This window comes from Hippocampus comes, unplaced genomic scaffold (genome assembly GCF_001891065.2).
Source record: "Hippocampus comes isolate QL1 unplaced genomic scaffold, H_comes_QL1_v1.1 scaffold32, whole genome shotgun sequence".
NCBI classification, from domain to species: Eukaryota; Metazoa; Chordata; class Actinopteri; order Syngnathiformes; family Syngnathidae; genus Hippocampus; species Hippocampus comes.
Genome location: NW_017806239.1, coordinates 855,908 through 876,527, shown reverse-complemented (window position 1 = coordinate 876,527; position 20,620 = coordinate 855,908). Strand labels below are relative to the sequence as shown.

Below are 20,620 nucleotides of genomic sequence, written 5' to 3'. Positions count from 1 at the left end.
TAGACTAGATGTTCTCAAGTATCAAAACATGAATACAACTGAACTAAATACTGATCTCGCGTGTTACTGTTGAATAAAGATAAAATACGTATGTTGCCAGGAAACCATCAGTCGCTTTAATATTACGTCACTTTCGTCACTTCTGGAAATAAGAGTTCGACCGTAAACTACATCCGAGATCGTCTTTAACGTCCAATCTGTTTGAATAACGTTCAGGTGAATATTAAAATTGCCACGCACCAAATAGAAATGTGCATATTTATCTAAATAATGACTCTTATTTAGATTTTAGACGACAAAGCATGCCGCTGCTGTACCCCATGTGTTTTGGTTACAAGATCGCCAGTGGCGTATTGTTTTTCAGTGTGCAGCATGTCAGACGGAGAATCGATCTCTGTGGATTATGAAGTATTTGGAAGAGTCCAAGGAGTCTTTTTTCGGAAATATACACAGGTATGTTTTACTTTATCAACAGATTCACAAATGTATCGACATTCGACGTTTCGTCAAGAATGCACGATGACACACACGCACTCGCACACATAAATATATATAAATAGAAATCTGACCTTGAACAATTTTCCTTACAAATATTTACCCTAATTATGAGTTACAGTGGACCTGTTCAAAAGTCAGGTTTTGTGATATAAAAAAAATCACAAGATAATACAAATGTTGTATGTTTGGGAGATTTCAAGTGTTTTTTTTTTTTTGTTTTTTTTTTTTGTTTTTTTTTGCGTAATTTGAATTATGAACAGTTCCAAATAGCATTCAGTGTTGCCACAAAACTTTAAAGCACAAGTGTCAAACACCTGATTCAAATGATGGAGATAGCAATCAGTTTCCTACGGAGATTGCTGATGAGCTGAAAAGTAATGGGAAAAAAAATCTTGAAAATATATCAGTATTTTTAATTGAGTTACCGGTATACAGTATATGAATATCCACTGAAACTGCTGTTCATGATTGATGACAGCACGACTTACGTGCACATTTGTCAAGACGATAATAGTACAGTATTAATTGCATTTTCATAAGTAATGTTCTGTGTGCATTGAAGCACGGGTCATATTTTTTGCCTGATCTGTTTGTGCGTCTGTTGAACTTTGCAGGCCCAGGCCAAGAAGCTTGGCCTTGTAGGTTGGGTCCAAAACACAGGTGCGGGAACTGTGCAAGGGCAGCTGCAGGGCCCACGCAAAAAGGTGACAGAAATGCAACAATGGCTCAAATCCACTGGGAGTCCCAAGTCACAGATTACCAAGGCAGAGTTCAAGAATGAGAAAACTGTTGTCCATCTTGATCACTCGTCTTTTGACATTGTAAAATGACTCGTACTTTATTAGCCTACAAGCACTTATTTATTTTGTCTGTCCTTTCTTAATATTTGTTTAAATGTGTTACTTATAATGTACAGTATTGAAAAATGCACAAAAATTCCTTTACATCTCGACAATGTGGAAATACTTTCATAAATAAAGCAAAAAAAGACATTTTTCCCATGTGAACTAGCAAATGCTCCATTTATTGGGCTATTTGAACACCCTTCCTGTACCTTTGCTGGCATTCAATTTTGAATGGTTACAAATCAAATACAGTAGACCTTACAGTAGACCGATGATATGGTGTATTTTAATGGCCATGATGGTAGTACTTGAAATGTTAAGGGTTTTTTTAGGTGGTCCTTAAAGAGTAAAGAGTTTGAGAACCCCTCTCTGGGCTGTGCTTTGAATAGGGGACATTGTGCCTGCTGGTAACAGCTAGTCTTTTATTCTAACAAAAAAAGAGAAAAAAAAGGTCACCATTGGTGAGACATTATTATTTTTGAGGAACGTGGCAGAATGATCATGAAAAAATGCAAACAGTAGAAGAGATTTACAGAAATAGTTTGCATATTGATATATTTATCCTGTTCCTGCCTCACTGTTCAAGCGCTATATAAACAAAATTGAGCTGTTGAAAATCATTGTTTTTAATTCGAAGTCAAAATGATGTCTTCATATACTGCAAATTAATAATCCTAATGTGGGTAAATCTTGTTATTTCTTGAGTGTATGTCTCCCGCCCCACTGCCATTTTCATTCATTTTATTTTATTTTTCAAAGTCGCTCTCAGGTTCCGACGGCACCAAAATGAAACCCGAGTACACATGACGTGCAGTAGGGGGCGCCCTAGGATGAGGCCGTTGGTTCATTCCACAACACAGATGGCAGGCCGTTTAGTTTAGCTTCCGGTGCCAGCAGACTATCCTTCGTGTTGACTGTTAACGACAACCGATATGTTGGTTTTAACGCGTCGTTTACTTTTTTCCTTAAGTATTTCAATCACTAATTCGTGACAGCAGCGAGAATATTCCGCGGTCACGATATGAGGACTGTGGCGACGCTGAAACGTCACGTTTCCAAACAAGTGAAGATGTGCAACCGAAATGATTAAATGTCTGTCGGAAGAGATTCGGGTGAAACTTCGCTCCGGTGTCGCCGTGCCATCTCTTCAACAATGCGTCGAGGAGCTCATCCTCAACAGCCTCGACGCCGGAGCGACGTGTGTCAGCGTCCGGATGGATCTGGAGGCGTTCAAGGTGCAGGTTATCGACAACGGCGCTGGGATGAGCGCAGAGGACATGGCGTGTGTAGGGAACAGATACCACACCAGCAAATGTCACTCACTGGGCGACCTGGACGAGCTCAGGTACTATGGCTTCAGAGGTGAAGCCATTGCAAGTATAGTTGCTTTAGCCACACTTGTAGAAATCTCATCCCGGGCCAAAAACTCAGGCAGGACACTTGTTAGGATCTTTAAGAATGGCAAAGGAATGGATGTGTTCGAAAAGGACATTTGTCGACCAACTGCTGGAACCACAGTTATCATTTGCAACTTGTTCCACAACATGCCCGTGCGCAGGAAGAGGATGGACCTTGTCCTGGAACGTGAGAGGGTCAGGTACCGGGTGGAGGCCATGTCCCTGATGCACCCCTCTGTGTCCTTCACCTTGAAGAATGACTGCATGGGAGCCATGATAGTGCAGCTCCCCAAAGCCAGAGACACCTACCACAGGTTTATCCAGATCCACAGCCTGACCCGAGCTCAGAAACTCGGTGAGATCCAGCACACGCATGCCCAGTTTGAGGTGACGGGTTACCTTGGCAGAGAGGGCCACTACAACAGTAGCTTGCAATTCTTGTATGTGAATGGCAGACTGCTTCTAAAGACGCGCATACACACACTGCTGAACTCGCTTCTACGTAGACTTAGCAGTCCAACCCAGAGGAATGACAGCCCAGAAAAACAGTCTGCCATCAGGAGCCCCAAGCAGAAACGCTGCCAAGACCTCCATGGAATATATGTCATGAATATTAAATGTTCCTATTTGGAGTATGATATTAGTCTTGAGCCTGCCAAAACCCTAATCGAGTTCAAAGATTGGGATGGTGTTTTGCTGTGCATAGAAGAGGCCGTAAAAGCTTTCCTGTGCAGGGAGAACTTGGTGCTCTCCCAAGATGAATTGCACGATGCGTCGCCAAGGTTGATGAAAGTCGACAGCGCTGTGCATGAAGTCAATAGTTCTGACCAGAGTGTTGGTACAAACTCCATTTATACATCAGCGCCGACACTGGCATCGCAAAATGTTCATCGTAAACCCAAGACTCACGTTGCAGCTGATGTGCTTTCAACTGAAAATAACGGACATGTTGATCTGACTAGACTGGACCTTGTTAACGATGCAAAAGAGTCAGAGACCGCGTTTAGTAAAGCTGTGGACATTGAAAAAGAGATCAGGTTGCCCCAAACAACTACAAACGTTCATTTATCAGTCAGTGAAACAACTCTCGTTCCGCAGGAAACCGGGGCAGAAGAAAAGACGTTCAGAAAGATTCGTGTATCCTGTCCATTCATTCACAAATGTCTGCAGGAGGCTCCCCACAGCACCAGGACACAATTTCATCAGCAGCATTTAAAACGCAAAATCTGCCTTGACGCACACCATGCTTCATTGTCACGAAGAATGCACAGAAGCTTTTCTCCTGCTGTCCCCTCAAAGGTTCCCAAAGTTGCGGCTAAGGGATCTGGATCGCTTGACGAGTTCAGAAGAATTTATGGAAAATCTGTAGAAACAAAGCTTAGCTCTATGGAGAGTCCTATTAATGCTCGACTACCTGAGCCAGACCTTGGAGAAGATGGTGTTATTTCCCAGAACCAGCAACTGAAAAGTGACGTCACAGAAACCAAAGCGGACAAACCAGAAGGCCCTCAAAGCTCTGCTGCACCCTTAGCGTACACCACGCTAAAACGCACTTCGGAAAAACAATCTTTAGCTGGCAAACTTAACCAACTGAAACAAAATGGGAGAAAAGACGCAGTCCCACCCAGTTGTGCTTCTCCACATAATTCCTCCGTCATTAGTACGAAAGGCTTTCAAGACGGCGCTAACAATGCCCGTGCTGAGCCCAGTGATGTCGGTACAACTGCAACATCTACTGACTGGCTCCATCACTTTGATACCGAAATGGGAAAAATGGCGTATGTCAACAAAGTGACTGGGCTTAGCAAATACGAGGAACCGTCGATGGAAGAAACACAGGCCCGCTGCACTTCGGATGTCACCAACATGGCCGTTAGTGTCGTTTCTGAAACTGGTGAGTCACAAGCAGTCATTGGAGCCCCAGTACAAAGTATCATTGTCTAGATTGAGAGAAAACAGATATGATGAATATAAAAAGTCAACACACCCTTGTTCCAATGTTAAGTGTTTTGATGTTAAAAAAAAAGGAAAAATCAATACATTATTTCAAAATATGAGACCTATACAAGTCAATTTTCAAGAGGCTGAGTAAAATTAAACACCAGAGACGTTTAGCCGCACCCTCTTAAAACTGGGGATGTGGCTGTGTTGAGAAGAAACCAATCACATTCAGGCGATGTTAAATGGGAGTTGGCAACACAAGTATTGTTCAGGTTCAGATGAGCTTTCACAGTATCCAACGGATCTCATTGTACAGAAGTATCACAATTTCCAAGAGATCAAATATACCAAGGAAACCAATGAAGATAATCAAGTGGAGACAAAATGACACAATAGTGACAATGTGACATTAAAAAAATTGGACATCCTCCCCAAAAACTAATTCAATTAAAAAAAAAACTGGTCAGAGAGACTGCAGTATTGAAGACAGTGCGGCAATTTCTGGCTAGTACTGGCAGTTTAATATGTGTTACAACAATCACCTGTCTATTTAATATACCTGAACTATGTGGTAGGGCAGCAAGACATGAAGCCTTATAAAGAAATGTGATTACTGGAGCTACAGCATAAAACAATAAAGTGACAAACCATGTCGAAGTTTCCACTGTAATGACTGTGCCCGGTGCATCCTCTTTCGTGTGTTATTATATTGCTGTATTACTGTAGGGATGGAATACAGGTGTTACCCGTTCCAGGCAGAGCAAGTGCTGCCCTTCTTGCCTAAAGCCAGAGGTGAAAGAGTGCTTCATGCAGGGAGAGATGACACAGGTACTGAACCACTGAAGGATCTGAACGAAGGACCCGTGCTCATATATTGTACAACATTAAATGTGCCTTTTTTTTTCTCCCAGGTGACAATGTCGAGACCTGCAACTCACTTCTGTCTTTGTACTCAAACTGGAACAACCCTGTGTTTGTGCGTCCTCCAGAGGTAAACTGGTCTCTCATGCTTTTCCAGGATTGGCTTTTTATATATGTCCACCGTACAAATTCAGATTTCATGATTTTTTTTTTTTTTTATGTTGGTGCCGTGATAAAAGGTGGGTGTGGACATCTCAAGTGGGCAACCTGGTGGTCTCGCTGTAAAGATCCACAACATCCTGTTTCCGTACCGCTTCTCGAAGGCCATGATACACTCTATGAAGGTAAGGCTCACTAAAGGACTATCTGAGAGGAGCTATTTTTACACAGACGCTTTATCCACAATTTCAAAGAGTTCTCAAGTGTCTTAAAAAAGTCTCTGTCAAAATGCACAAAGGATAAAGAATGAAGCAAACTCAATATGCCCTTGTGTTAATATTGCACCTTTTGTGTCTCATGCAATCGCAGAGTATAATTTTTGTTACTATGACAGCCGGGTGCATGCATATATCTTGAGCAATTTTTTTCCCCCCCTAAATGAATGAAAAGCAAAGAGTAACAAATATAGCCACGTTTTATGGTGTCAGTAGAGACTTCAGGAGACCTGAGATTTCCTCCAGAACACAAGACAGTCCTTGTAAAGTCTTAAAAGGCATTGAATCCACAAATCTAAAAAGTCATTCAAAATGTTTACACATGATAAGTAGGATTTTATGATGGTCAACAATCTAGATCTGAAAGTAACATTCTGTGGGGCGGGGGGACTAATTTACTGAATGACTATTTTTGAGCCCTCCACCTCCTTCCCTGTCCACAACTTTACCGAATGAATATGGGCTAGTTGTCACAAGCAAATTCTGGCGACACTGTTAGCTCACAGTAGCATGTGCTAACACTGCAGCTCTGCTTACCTGTTGGGTTTGACATGATTTCATGTAGTCTGGCGCCAAACTCCGGCTGTTGCTTGTTACTGGCAGTTGCTGGATCCTGTCCAGCCATGGGCCGAGAAACTCTGTGGCAGTTATTGAAATTATTTACTGTCCTGAAAAGTGAGGCGGGAATGCAGAATGGCGCGCTCACAGACACGTTTTTTCACCAGTGCAGTCAAGTCAATTTTAGTAACATGTCCCCTTTAAATATTACAGCAAGCAACTTGATTTCCAATTGCAGGTGATCAATCAAGTTGATTACAAGTTTCTTGCGTGCCTTATCAATACAACTGACGATACGGAATGTGAAGGTATGGAAGATCATTTGATCTTGTTCCTCTTTGTTGTTTTCCTTCTTCTCATATTCATTGGTTTTAAACCACAGGGAATCTTTTAGTACTGTTGGACCAACACGCTGCACATGAGAGAGTACGTCTTGAAAACCTAATAGCAGGTATAGAACAAGACAAACAATGCAGTCAGTATACTGTGGGTATTAGTGAAGAGATACTCTTCCAAAGCTGCACTGAAAGCACAGCGTACCATTCCAGATTCCTTTGAAGAGGACCCAAACGCACCCGGCGAGAGGCGTCTCTGTTCATCCACTATTTTACCACCTCTGCACATCTGTGTGACAGAAGAGGAACAAAGGCTGCTCAGGTGGATATTACTACATGTGCAACACAACAAGGAACACTTTATTAGGTACACTAGCACCCCCCCCCCCCCATTGATTCATCTCCCAGATTTACCCTCTCAAGTATGTTTTATTACAAACTCCTTTCAGTGTAATGCAGGATTGTGCCAGTGTCATCGGTGAATTGGAGATTAAACAAATTTTGAATGAGAATATATATTTTTTTTTAAATTGCAACGGCTTTGATCGCAAGCTGCCATTGCAGACTGCTGACCAGTGATGCAGGTCATGCGCCACCGCAGGTTAAAGGTGACCTGCTTTTTAACAGACACGCAGACACAGAAATCTCCCCCCAACATCCCTCGCCATCAACTCGGGACCAGTCCGCGGACTACCGGTCGATCGCGATTCATGAAATGAACATGTAACAAGCAACTTGCTCTGTCCTCAACCAGGTCTTGTCAGATTCATTTGCGGAGCTTGGGCTTGGAAGTGACATTCACACCGAGGCAGGATGACCAGGTGCTCGTAGGCAAGGTGCCCGTTTGTTTGGTGGAAAAAGAAAATAACGAGCTTCGGCGGAAAAGGCCATCTATTATCAAGCGCGTTGTTGAGGTGAAAATTTGTTAAAAATCAAATAATTGAGATGAGCGACTCTCAATGTTATGTGTGATTTTTTTTTTTTTTTCCCCAGGATTACCTTCAAGAGCTGATAGAGGTAAGATTGAAGCATCCGTGCTTGGTTAGAATATTAAAAGTACTGCTGAACTCCCCAAAGTTGAAGTGATTATTCCAAATGAAGTGGCGGTTTTGTGCTTTCACTACCTAGTTTCTGGAAGTGTTCATAATGCATTTCACCTTGACTATATGCATTTAAACAGGGGTGTGTAGACTTTGTGTAAGAGGTCCCACTGTATTGTTTTTGTTAGTTACTTCGTTCCACTGGTACAGTGAAAGGGTCTCTACCGCTCACGGTGCTGAAAGTCCTCGCCTCGCTAGCGTGTCACGGTAAGGCCAAACGACTCATCAACATCATTCCACACCATCATCATTTGGCTTCCAAGTGTCATAATTGAAAAGTGACACATTCCAACAGGCGCCATCAAATTCAACGACAGTCTGAATCAAGACGAGTGCCACAGCTTGGTTGCGTCCTTGTCATCCTGCCAGCTGCCCTTCCAGTGCGCCCACGGCCGCCCGTCCATCGCTCCGCTCGTCGACGTTGTTCATTTGGAGCCCAACCAGAAGGTACTGGAATGCTTTAGTGCTTTTAAAAAGTGTGCCCACTGTTGACGATGACGAAGCCTTCTTGTCCTCCACAGGAACCTCAGAAACCCAACCTCGGAAAATTAAGAAGGATGTACAAAGCATGGGTACTGTATGGGAATAGATAATTTTGTGGCAACCTCATTAAATAGTTTTTTTTTTTAAATAATAAATTGATCTTTTCATATAAATGTCTGGAGTACATCTTTTTTCATAGTTTGGCTGGTCCTGTGACTTCGACTTGGGTGCATCTTTTATATCTTCAAATTTGAGCAAAATTAGACAAAATCTCCCAATCGTGTTGATGACAGCGAATGACTTCCGGTTGGATTTGTAACATGTCACCACAAACTGCAACCACTGTAACAGGGTCAGAGCTACATAGTGGCCATAACGGGAAAATATTGAAACTTGTTACCTTTTTGCCATTTTCACATGGATGCAGTATTCTTAGTTTCCTTGATATTCTACCACCGTCCATTTATATTAACGGTGTATTTAAAGATCAAGGTTACAAATTATCTGACTGCAAACTCTTAAAAGAACCAGTCTTAGATAAGTAAAGAATATTTGATTTGATAAAACTCTGACAGTGAATGGTGTGATAAACAATGACTTCTCAGTTACAGAGGCGGTTCGGAGCATGCAAATGGACATGAGCACACATATGCACACTTAAGGCCACCCTTCAGTGAGATGTGCAATCTCACAGAAAAAAAATTCTCGTAACGCCCCTGCAATGTATTATCCATATTTTGAAATGAATAACCTCCTTATAATTTTTATTTACCTGAGAATGTCTGAAAACGTTATGGTGTAATCAATACTGTGTATATCAATCATGCTACAAGAAGTAGGATGATCTAATTTGAAATTGTCCATTTTGGGTAATTACACAATACAGACCCCAACAGTATGGCTCAGTAACCCACGCTAAACTGGCCTGTTGTTTACTTAAAACCGACCTTGTTTATTTCCTGGCCACACAAACAACATGTGTCACCGCTCACACGTTGCGTCCAAAAACCATTAAATGTCTGCCAAATTCTACCGAGAAAGAATTCATCAGTCTCTGTCCTTGTGGAGGAGGAGGATGCTCGTCTCCTCCTGTCCTCCAGTCACGTGACTCCTTCGCCCTCACGTTTTTATCCTCACCTCAGAACAAATATTATGACGTCTCACGTACGAGTATTTTTCATTCATAACAAAATAACACACGGAAAGTTGATTGTCAAACGATGTGATTTGTTTTTTATCGTGTCGTATAAATGAAAATGCAGGCTGATAAAGGTGGGAATTGAATGAACAAACGCACCCAATGACACAGTTGAGGAAATATATGGTCACGTGTGTATTAATAACACATACACACACGCACACACACACACGTATGTCAAAGATGGTATTTAGCTGACATCTAGAATGGGCAAAATCATCAACTGCAGACGTATGATGAAGAATTTAAGGCAAAGCTCCAACGACAAAAACATGGGAGCCTTTGTTTGCTCTCAGTCAGAACCCCCCGCACCTCTGACAATGGTACAGTCCCGGTTCATTCATAAAATTGTAGCAGGGCTCTAAAGGAGGGGCTTCTATCCAGCTCGTCCAGTTACCAGGTAGACTTTATACCTGGACGACTGAATCTCGGCAGGCTTCCTGTAAGCCTTTTCTTCTTCTATTTAAAAAAAAAATTAAGTCGATTCTTTTTGTGTCTCTTCGTGATGCTTCGTAAAGAGATGACGCCTGAGTTGGAAGCGGTGTCGCCCACCTGCCGGGCGGACTCTCCCGCCGGGACAAGGTGCCAGGAGACGGCCGAGGAGGCGAACTCTCCTGCCTCCTCTTCATCCTCCTCTTCCTTAGGGAGCAATGCAAAGGTATGAATGGGTCTTGATCGAGCATTCAACACACAGACCGTTTTTATTCGCCGTTTTAACTTGTGGCACAAATTCTAAATTGGATTATTTCATTTTAGACACATTTTAATATTTGTTGTTTTTCTGTGACCTTAGCGGTGCGTGGGAAACTGTGAGTCGTGATTTTCTTTCTTTCGTCTTTTTATTTTGGTGCGTGCTTCCAAGCTGTGGGCCAGATGTGAGCGTGTCGATGCAGAGGTTCATTGAGAAATATAAATCCATTCAGGAGACTCCACAGCATCCCTGCGTCAGCGCTGACGTCATTAGCAATGATAAAGTCATATATTGATCGGGGGAGAGGGCTATTTCTGTTTGGCTACATGTCAAGGAACGGTAGTCCACATTATGCAGTCGGATCCATGGAAGCGTCTATCCCAAATGGATCAATATGTTTCATGATTGATTATTTCTATTTATTTTCCCACTCAAGATATCTCCTCAGAAATCTTGTCCATATTTCCATTTCTTTCAATTTACACTGTCAGATCCATTTAAAAGGCATTTAAAAAAATCTCATTTGTGAATATTTCAATTTATTTTTCCACCTCAGGACGTCTGCCAAGACACTGCGTTTATTCCGACCGTCACTGCAATCTCCTCCAGCCCTGATTTCCAGTGGATGGTCCAGCCTACAATCATTACATCTGTCTCCCCGTCTCCGGGTTGCGAGCGAGCCAATCAGCCGCAGAGCTCTCGCAAGGCAACACCCATAAGAGAGAGCAGGAATAAGGGAAAGAATGCAGCGAGGAAGGCAAAAGCAGAGCAGGTATCGGGTAACTCACAGCATGCAATGCACATTTACAGTGAATAACTCGTGCACGGCATTGTGCATGCCCTTCCTTATCGGCACTGCATTTATATTCAGGTCACAGCAAGTCTGCAACAATGGCCTATTTTTAGACGCATGGCCACGAAACATGTTGCCGTTCTCCAGAGGCTGCATTAATTGGCAGTGAGATGTATAGCAGACATCTGGGGATGAGAGGGGCCGGATTCTTGGAGGTTCTCACTCAATTGTTCTTTGTGCCAGCTCTCTCCGGAAGAGGAGGAGAAGAAGAGGATCAGGAGGGAGAGGAATAAAATGGCTGCTGCCAAGTGTCGCAACCGACGGAGGGAACTGACGGATACGCTGCAAGCTGTAAGTAAACAAGGGATGCGTTTGCTCAGCTGTCATTCGCACCCACTCATGTGTGAACGTGGTTGCTCTGTATCCCGAAAAGGAGACGGATAAGCTGGAGGAAGACAATGCATCCTTGGAGACAGAAATTGCCAACCTCCTCAAAGAGAAAGAGCGCCTGGAATTCATCCTGGCCACGCATAAACCGGTGTGCCAAATGTCCGAGGGCATGGAGTCTGTGTTCCTTGAGTCTGCCGGATCCCCAGAAATTCCGCCAAGTCCGGAGGAGGATCAGCTCCCGGACGACGACGTTCAGGAAGCGCCTTCGCTCCAAGACATGGACATCCCCAGCGATCCGTCCACAGCCATCTCGGGGAACTCCAACATCCTGTTGTGCGCCAGCGCCGAAATCAACATCTGCGATCTGGAGCCTTCTCTGGACATCAAGGGGGGGCTCCTGGACGCTATGCTGCCCACTTTGGAGGACAAGCCGCCCACAGAGACGGCCCGGTCTGTTCCGGACATCGATCTGAGTGGCTCCCTCGGGGTCTCAGACTGGGAGACCCTGTACAAGTCTGTCTCCAGCGACCTGGAGCCCCTCAGTACTCCTGTGGTGACCTCCACCCCAACCTGCAGCAGCTACCTGTCGGTGTTTACCTTCTCCTGTCCTGAGCTGGACTTGCTCACAGAGGGACTCGACAGCCATAAAGGAGGAGGAGGAGGGGGAGGAGGAAAAGCTGAATCTGTCGATCACCTCAACTCCCCAACATTGCTGGCCTTGTAAAGGTGTGCTGTTTGTTTCTCTCTCTCTCTCTCTTGCAGGTTTCGGAATTCGGATACAAGAAGTGAGCAACTTGCATAAGCCACTGTGTGTAAGCGGGAATAGTTTGAGGATGACTACATTCAAGAAAGACACATAGCCAACTGTGTAATGATGTAGCATGGCGTTCACTTTGACACGAGCGAGCTCTCCATTGAAATGCATGCGGAGAAGTTTCCAGATAATTTTCAAATCTTAATATACTGTACAGCATATCTATCAGTACAGTATATGATCTGTTTAGATCTAGGATGTAATGTGGAATTTAACTTGTCTGTATGGTTTCGTGTTTTGGTGTCCCGATTACTATTGATGCTGTAATCACACACATTCATCCATGCTTACCTCAATGTCATCAACTGTGGTTTTGACCTCATTGTTGAGAAAGTTTTCCATGAAAACATCCAGTCCTATATACTATATATCTATCAAGATGTAACTTATGATTTATTTTTCTACCTGTCAGATTTTGTTAAAGGATGAAGAGATTGAGCATTGAGTGCTTATCTATGCTGCTGAATAATAATAAAAATAAATTGACTCTGAGTTGCATGTTATTGTGTTATAATTAGTGGTGAGCAATGCTAAAGAGAATATGTGGCTTGCACTATGCCATATTGTATATAAAAATTCACATGCACTTCATTGTCTATATTCAGTTGATTTCAGTGCAGGCAGCGTAGGTTAAGTCCCACTCAGGGATGATGTGAATGTAAGAGTAAATGGTTGTTTGTCTTTGTATGTGCCCTGCGACTGACTGGCAGCCAGTCCAGGGGGTAGTCCACCTTTCGTCTAAAGTCAGTGATTGTATGCTCAAGCTCACTGCGACCAAGAGATATCCGAATTGAATGAATGGGTGAATGAAAAAAAATTACATTTGCACAGGAATGAGATGAAAGTCTGATATTTGGGTCTTTGTTTAATTTGCTTCTAATGAGGGTACTTAGCTGTACTAGACACTTGGAGTGACAGTATAATAATGGGACATGGTAAGTAGCTATGTGCACCCCCCACCCCCCCAAGTTGTCTTTACATGATTTCTCTCTTCTTGATTTCACACTTGCAAAAGTAATCACAATACACCTCAGCAGAAGTACAGATATTTGTCTGGAAAAAAGATTCCGGTTAAAACTTTTTTTAACCTTAAAAATAGACTCTGACATTGACATTACACTACAACTACAATTGTATAAAATAATTTATGTTTACTGTCAATTATATGCAATGCTCGATTTTTTTTAAGCTATGCTGAAAGATATAACGAGTCATTGGACAAACTAACTTGGCAGAAACAAACACAAGTACACACTATACTTAAATAATAGGTACAGTAACGCAATATTTCCCATCGCTGAGTACTGTGGTGTAGGCTCCTCGGTGGTTGATTGGAGGAGGAGTGTGAGATTTTTTTTTTTTACATCCCTGTTGCTGACATCGGCCTCCTCATTTCCGCATTCCCGAATCCTCCCCAGATGGGGATCACGTTTAGAAGCGAGCTGATGCAACGGTTTCCACTTTATAAAATCTACACTCGACCCACGGCCGACCAGAAGAAAGGACATTTGATCCAACTGGGCTCCAAGTCAGGTTAGTGAACATGTTGGAAGGACTAGTTTGTTTAAAAAAAAAGTGCTCTCTCAGCTCGCATTCGGGTTGAACCTCCGTTGTAGGCTGCCATTATTACTCTCGTCATTTCAAATATCGAGCGGTGGTTTATCGCCCCACGAACATCTCGTGTATTTTTACACCCAAACATACCATTCGTGTTGGACCCTTGCACTGATTTTTTTTTTTTTTTAAACGTACAGTGTTGACTTTGCAACATTTGGTCGGTGCTGCTGTCCTCTTACGAAAAGACAGCGTTGCGTAAAATCACGAAGACCGCATTGAAGGGCTAAAAAAGAAAGAAAAAGAAAACTTCCGCTTTCAACTAGTCCAATAAGCACTTGGTTCCAAGCAGTTAGTGGTCCACTTTCGGACCACGTGAGAGTATCACCTCCCATGACAGCCTATTCAAGTGATTACACGACAATAACGTCAGTGTAAACTCAAGTAAGACTACAACTACATTTGCTTGCCGGGTTTGTTGTGTCTTAGCAGAGATGGAGTGTTGAGTCATTGTGGCTGGGACTCGAGTTGACTCGAGTCGCACTTTTGATGACGTGAGACATGATGACTGAACAGACTGAGCCTTCTCTTCATTTTCTATGTTCAGTTTAAAGATAAATTATGTTAGCACATCACATGCGGCAACTGGTAAAAAGGAACTTGCTTATTGAGTTGAGTTGAAGAGTCATACGACAGTATATTTTTGGGGGGCAAGTTGAAGTTGTGAAACACAAGTTTTGGTTGACAGATATTCAACCACATGGTGATTATTGTAAAATGTGTTGAATTGGAGTGATTTATCTGAAGAGTTGTTATACATACATACATTAGATCTTATTTGGTCAAAATTTCTTGGGTCTTGCTTGAGGTTTGAAGATTACGACTTGAGAATTAAGACTTACACATGTGTGACTTGATTCCATCTCTGTTACTTGGCAGAAGTGGTAAAAGTAATCACATTCTTTACTCAAGTGTACTCAAAGTACAGAAGCTTAGATGCTTGTTTACAGACTGGGTGGCTACAGAGTGAGGCGGCTACACTTCTTCCCTTCTAATACGTTACGGTTGGGAACCCAAATAAATCACCTTTAGTATTATATAATTGTGTGGGTTTTTTTTTTTCTTCAGAAGAATACATTTCCATACAACAATTTAAAAACAAATGTGAATGGTAGTTTCCATAGTCCTCTGGTTTCTGTTAATTCTCCTCTTTAAGTATGATGTATATACAGACTGAAACCAATGAAGGCAAACAAAGAGCACTTTATACTTACTCCTGCCCGCACATCTATTATTAGAATTTACATGGATAATTTTGAGCAGAAGTAATGATTTTGTACGGTGCTTATCTTTATCAGGGTCACAGGTGAAATGGACCCAGAATTGTAGTTTCTTTTTAACCCTTTCAGGGACAGAGGTTGCTACAGAGTTTATCATGTTACCAGGTTACAGGGTGCATGAAAGGGTTAAGAAAGCTAATTTGCCGAAAATGTAAAGGCTACAGAACTAAAACTTTGAAGTTACAAAAAAAATGTACGTAGATAACAAACTATTTCTCTGGTTTTTTTGTCATGCTAAGGTTACCTACTTTGTATTTCCGAGCCGCTGACCTTAGATGCTCTTTCTTGGGGGCATCATGTGGTCTTGGAATTTCCTGTGCCTTTGCCACTTTATTGTGCTCATACTTACCTTTCCCATTGTCTATGGATATATAGAAATATCCGCTTTCTGCAGAAAACACTCTGTTGGGAAATGGTGCAACATGATCTGCTTTGCGCATACTACTGCAAGTGTCATCTCTTGTATTTTATTCATTTCTTTACATGTTACAAAACAAGATAAGATAAGATAACCCTTATTTGTCCCACACTGGGGAAATTTGCAGTCTACAGCAGCAGAATTGGGTGGGGGGGGGGTGGTAGAAAAGAAAAAACAAAGTGTTGCATGCACAAGTAAATGTTTCAGAAAAAGAACTGTACACAGCATAGAATGCAATATAAATATAAGATATAGATATAGCTAAAAGCATATATGCAACTGCATATATGCAGCATAAGGTGGCTGTGCTTTTTACAAAACAACACCCCGTTTCAAAAGGACACAGCAGAATAATTTGGACTGCCATGTTCCCCTCCCCTGACATGAAGTCCAGAAAGATAATCAATAAACATTTCTTGGTAGAAGCTATCTTTAGTTCTCCTTGGAGTCAAGCATAAGGAATTTGTTGACATCTGCTTGGTCTTTTGTCGAGCAATTGACATAAGTTCTTGGAATTTGTAAATTGCATTTGTTTCAGGAAAAAAAAAAAGCTAAATAAATAACAACATATTCGAAGAAACAGAGTGCTAATTCATAAGACCAATTTGATGCAATGTTATGGAATGAGGCAACCTCTGAGTATGTCTGCCATTGTGCGTCTCCCTAGCTGTGGCCACGGCCGAGTGTGATAACATGCCAGGACAAATTCCGGATCCCTCGGTGACAGCAGGTTCCCTGCCCAGTCTGGGCCCTCTGGCTGGCATTTCGGCCACCACGCTGACCGACACGCTCAAGTTTGGTGAGCTCCATGAGTTCAAGGCGATGCTGTCGCCCCTGCACTTCATCGGCAGCCTGGGAAAGAGGCCTCTTGTCATCAAAACAGAGGTACTGTGTGTCCACGAGAGAATAACACTTAACACCGAACACTTTTTACAAAATGCTGCAAGTAGGGGTGGAACAAAAAACGTATTAAATCGGAGAATCTGTTTTGATTTGACGAACTGAATCGAATCGTTCCGGTTTCAAATCATTGCCTCCTTGAATCGTATTGCACCCCATGTATTGATATACATATTGAAGCGTCTTTTGAGAGATGCACACCAGATGATTTGACGTTTCTGATGATTTGTTGTTTCTTTGAATTTAATTACCTTAGAGAGTGTCTACTGGTTAGCGTGTGTGTGTGTGCATTTCAGTAGTAGGTTGTTTAAGTGCTTAAATTATTTGCGTCACGGTGATCAACTGGTTAGCACGTCCGACACACAGTGCAGAGGTCCACGGTTCGATTCCGGGCTTCAGCCTTCCTGAGTGGAGTTTGCATGTTCTCCTCGTACCTGTTTGGGTTTTCTCCGGGTACTCCGGTTTCCTCCCATGTTCCAAAAACATGCGTAGCAGGTTAATGAAACACTCTAAATTGCCCCTAGGTGTGAGTGTGAGTGCAGTGTTCGTCTATGTGTGCCCTGCCATTGGCTTTCAACCAGTTCAGGGTGTACACCGTCTACTGCCCAAAGACGGCTGGGATAGGCTCCAGCGCACCTGCGACCCTTGTAAGGATGTAAGGGTTTGGATAATAGATGGGTGGAGTTAATTTATTTCAGGAGGTTTATTGAAAAAAAAATGACCTGTTCAGGACATATCGAGACTGATTCTGTATTCTAATGCACAAAACCTTTGAAGAACTATTACTTTGTACCCTTTATAATACTGATAATAGTAGATTCTGTGCATTCAAGAACTTTCATCTGAAAAGGGACCGTATATTGCAAGGCTTTTGAAACGTAATGTTATTCCAATGTGCACTTACAGAAGGAAAACGGTTGTCCCCAACATTTGTGCATACCCTTTCTCTTTTTAGAGGGATGACGAGGACGATAGAAGGAAACGAAGGCGAGAGAAAAACAAGGTGGCTGCAGCACGATGTCGAAACAAGAAGAAAGAGAGGACGGATTATCTACAAAAGGTGGGATCTTTTTTTTTTTTTTTTTCAGTTTTCCATCCTGATCTTCAGCTTGCTCCTTGTAGCCCTTTTCATAACGTTTGCACCAATAGGCACCAGTGCATTTCTGGGTGGCGGAAAGTGATTGACTACAGTTCATCTAAACTGAAGATGATGACAAAAGGGTTTTGTTTGAATAAATTGAGTAGATGTTGTAGTTATACTCTCAGATGAACGTTACTGTCAAACTAAACATAAAACAGAGAATTTGCGCACATGTATGTAAAACAACCATATAACGTCCGCTACCTTAATGCTAACACACAATGGGAAACTCTCCAGGCACACGGGCTAAAAATTAACATCCGTTCAGCGGTGTTGTTAACCTTTTAGATAACGGGACACTGAACTGGACACTGATCACAAAGGGTGCCGCCGCATATAACATAACAATATTCAGATGCCTATATTCTTTATCCTCTGCAAATATCATTTAATATTACTGCCATAATGAGAGACTGAGAGTAGAGCTGATTCTCCAGTACAGTTCTGTTATCCGTACGGCCGCTGCTGTATACAAACAGAGTCTGGCCAACGTGCTCTACAGGCCTCATTTTGTAGCCCAGCCTGCGTGAAGCACGCCATGCAACAGTACACGCATCACGCCATGCAACAGTACACGCATCACGCCATGCAACAGTACACGCATGCTGCCTTATCCAGTGCGTGTTTCTTTCCTATGCTTTATATCAGCGGAATTTCCTCATAAAAATTGTTCTACATATTTGGAAGGCAATCTTGCCGCTGGTTTACTTATTTTTCCGATGTAAACAAATGGGCCGGGGCTGAGGGGTCATAAAGGGCAGTGGACAGCGCCATACAGGGAGAAGATTGATGCCCACGTGTGTTTCTGGCATTATTTTATTCAGGAAGACCTCGAACGAATAGCGAATTTTGATAGTATTCTTTTGAGTGACCCTACAAGAAGTAAATTACTGGTACAATCACTTTACAAATAAATTATAAATTGTACAGCACTTTCCTTGCACTGATCTGAGAAACGGGCTCCTGTGCGGAAGGGACCGACACAGTTGGGTGTGTCGGTCGTAAATTTAAAAAATACCTTATCTGCTCAGACCATTGTTTTCAATATTCTCAAAATGACTTTGAAGGAATCTGTTCAAAGAATTGGAGTGCAGGACGCTCTAGATTATTAACTTTATTAGCTTTGTCCACACCTTTTATGAAATGGGTGAAATAATAGTTGCTTCTTGTGGGCAAACATAAAACGCATCGCACAAGGGGGTTATGTGGTGACCACTGGACAATTGAAACAAATATGTCTAGCTAAACTAACTCCTATGCCTTGTCTAACTATTTTTATTAATTGCTTCTTACTTACATCAGCGAGACTAGGAATTGTCATTCGGTTTCCAACCATCCTGGTGATGCACTCTCTGCCCATAGGCATGCGGGCAAATCTGTGGAGCTTCACACCTTTGCTGCCTCGCTTGTGATGTTCCAGTTTTTGTTCAATGTCCTGTTGATATGCAAATGACTCATTTGGAAGCAATTTACCCCTTGTAACATCTTATTTATGATTGTCACTTCACACATTTTAGCCAGAAAAATAGGCTGAAATCTTTATTCAAGTTCACCGGTCACTCTGTTTTGGTCTCATCATGACCTGCCACTCTGACCCTGAACTTCCTGCCTTCCTTCTCCCACAGGAGTCGGAAAGATTAGCGATGTTAAACTCGGGCCTGAAAGCCCAGATCGAGGAGCTGAAACTTGAACGCCAGCAGCTGATCCACATGCTTAACCGCCATCGCCCCACCTGCATCGTCCGGACGGACAGTGTCCAGACGCCCGAGAGCGAAGTGAACCCGCTGCTGCAGCAGCAGCTGGAGACCGAGTGAAGTCGCACTGATGTTCTGCAGTAACACGAGACAACGACCAGCACTTGGCTATAAGCTGTAAGATGGGGGAGAAGCAGCTGAACCGACAGGATGTTGCGCCACAAGATGTGAATTAGTCACGAGTGTGGCACTTAAAACAAACTATTGTTTAAACTCTCTCCTTTGTTACTTTGTTACCCGAGCCCTGAGCATCTGTGGTGTTATTTTTGGTCGGCAGCAAGTGACAAAATGGCCACCACCTGAGAAGGATTAAAAACTGGTGAATTTTGCTGGTTAATTCATATTCTACAAACACGATATTAATCAGGATGCCGTGTTTAGACTAGTGGGGGCGCGTAGGACATATTGTCAAAGAAAACTTTTGAGTAGACGTCCCCTTTAATGCCATACATTTAGTAGCTTGTCTTGTCTGTAATCTCTCTCCCATATTTTGACGCAGGCGTCATTTATTCATGTATTTTACATATTAAATATGTACTGTTGACATTGTATCGTATATCGACTATGGCTGTTACCAACATTTTGTATGTATAATTTTGTACTTTTTTATGATAATGAAGTGAAATGCAATTTGTATCATTTCAAGAAATACCTTTTTTTTTTTTAATGGTCGTTTATTCTGCTTGGTGAATGTATTGGTCTCCTTGTGGCAGACACTTACGTCGAGTGACTGGATAGAGGAAGACCCAACCACCCAGACTCACTATTCTTATTTTTAAGAATAAAATGACACATATTGTTGCACATCAGTTTAAAAACAAAACGCTGTCATTATGTCATTAAACATGTATACTACTGGCAAGAATGTAATGGTATTCATGCTGAAAATTGGAATAATGCGTTTACCAGATTATTAGGACTGGGCGAATTTTGGTGCCAAAACAACACATTAGATTTTTAAAACGAACAGATGGGACAGTTATTTGGTAAAGGTGGTTAAAATAAGATCTTAGATTTGTAAAATTGTTCATTTTATAAATATTTTGTTCTTGCGATGTAGTTGATTAGAAATAATGTCATTATAATTAATGAACCATAAAAAATACAGTACTTTTATGTGCAAAAAATGCATTTGGCACCTGGCATTTTTCTGCATAGGCATGTCATATTTTACG

General features: G+C 42.2%; 4 protein-coding genes across 6 annotated transcripts; all 4 read left to right on the top strand.

Annotated features, from left to right (window-relative positions):
* Window positions 1-106: 106 nt before the first annotated feature.
* acyp1 (acylphosphatase 1, erythrocyte (common) type) lies at window positions 107-1,435 on the top strand. 2 transcript variants are annotated; one of them, XM_019857395.1, is made up of 3 exons: window positions 107-216; window positions 365-453; window positions 1,113-1,430. In XM_019857395.1, exons 2-3 carry the CDS (start codon window positions 373-375, stop codon window positions 1,326-1,328), a joined length of 297 nt encoding a protein of 98 aa, XP_019712954.1. In that variant the 5' UTR covers window positions 107-216; window positions 365-372; the 3' UTR covers window positions 1,329-1,430. The 2 variants fall into 2 exon arrangements, with proteins under 2 accessions (XP_019712954.1, XP_019712955.1); XM_019857396.1 differs by having other exon boundaries at window positions 126-216; window positions 286-453; window positions 1,113-1,435.
* Window positions 1,436-2,198: 763 nt separating this feature from the next.
* On the top strand, window positions 2,199-8,631 carry mlh3 (mutL homolog 3 (E. coli)). 2 transcript variants are annotated; one of them, XM_019857390.1, is made up of 12 exons: window positions 2,202-4,634; window positions 5,408-5,509; window positions 5,593-5,672; window positions 5,782-5,886; window positions 6,773-6,842; window positions 6,917-6,985; window positions 7,083-7,191; window positions 7,624-7,783; window positions 7,863-7,886; window positions 8,098-8,176; window positions 8,265-8,416; window positions 8,491-8,631. In XM_019857390.1, exons 1-12 carry the CDS (start codon window positions 2,426-2,428, stop codon window positions 8,560-8,562), a joined length of 3,231 nt encoding a protein of 1,076 aa, XP_019712949.1. In that variant the 5' UTR covers window positions 2,202-2,425; the 3' UTR covers window positions 8,563-8,631. The 2 variants fall into 2 exon arrangements, with proteins under 2 accessions (XP_019712950.1, XP_019712949.1); XM_019857391.1 differs by lacking the exons at window positions 7,624-7,783; window positions 7,863-7,886; window positions 8,098-8,176; window positions 8,265-8,416; window positions 8,491-8,631 and having other exon boundaries at window positions 2,199-4,634; window positions 7,070-7,175.
* A 1,126-nt stretch (window positions 8,632-9,757) lies between these two features.
* Window positions 9,758-12,924, top strand: LOC109507751 (proto-oncogene c-Fos-like). Its single transcript, XM_019857392.1, has 4 exons — window positions 9,758-10,308; window positions 10,898-11,113; window positions 11,378-11,485; window positions 11,568-12,924. The coding sequence occupies exons 1-4, from the start codon at window positions 10,156-10,158 to the stop codon at window positions 12,246-12,248; spliced, it is 1,158 nt and encodes a 385-aa protein (XP_019712951.1). The 5' UTR covers window positions 9,758-10,155; the 3' UTR covers window positions 12,249-12,924.
* Window positions 12,925-13,724: 800 nt separating this feature from the next.
* Window positions 13,725-20,307, top strand: jdp2a (Jun dimerization protein 2a). The gene is made up of 4 exons (XM_019857385.1): window positions 13,725-13,871; window positions 16,318-16,535; window positions 17,506-17,610; window positions 19,317-20,307. Exons 1-4 carry the CDS (start codon window positions 13,757-13,759, stop codon window positions 19,503-19,505), a joined length of 627 nt encoding a protein of 208 aa, XP_019712944.1. The 5' UTR covers window positions 13,725-13,756; the 3' UTR covers window positions 19,506-20,307.
* The last annotated feature ends 313 nt before the right edge of the window (window positions 20,308-20,620 follow it).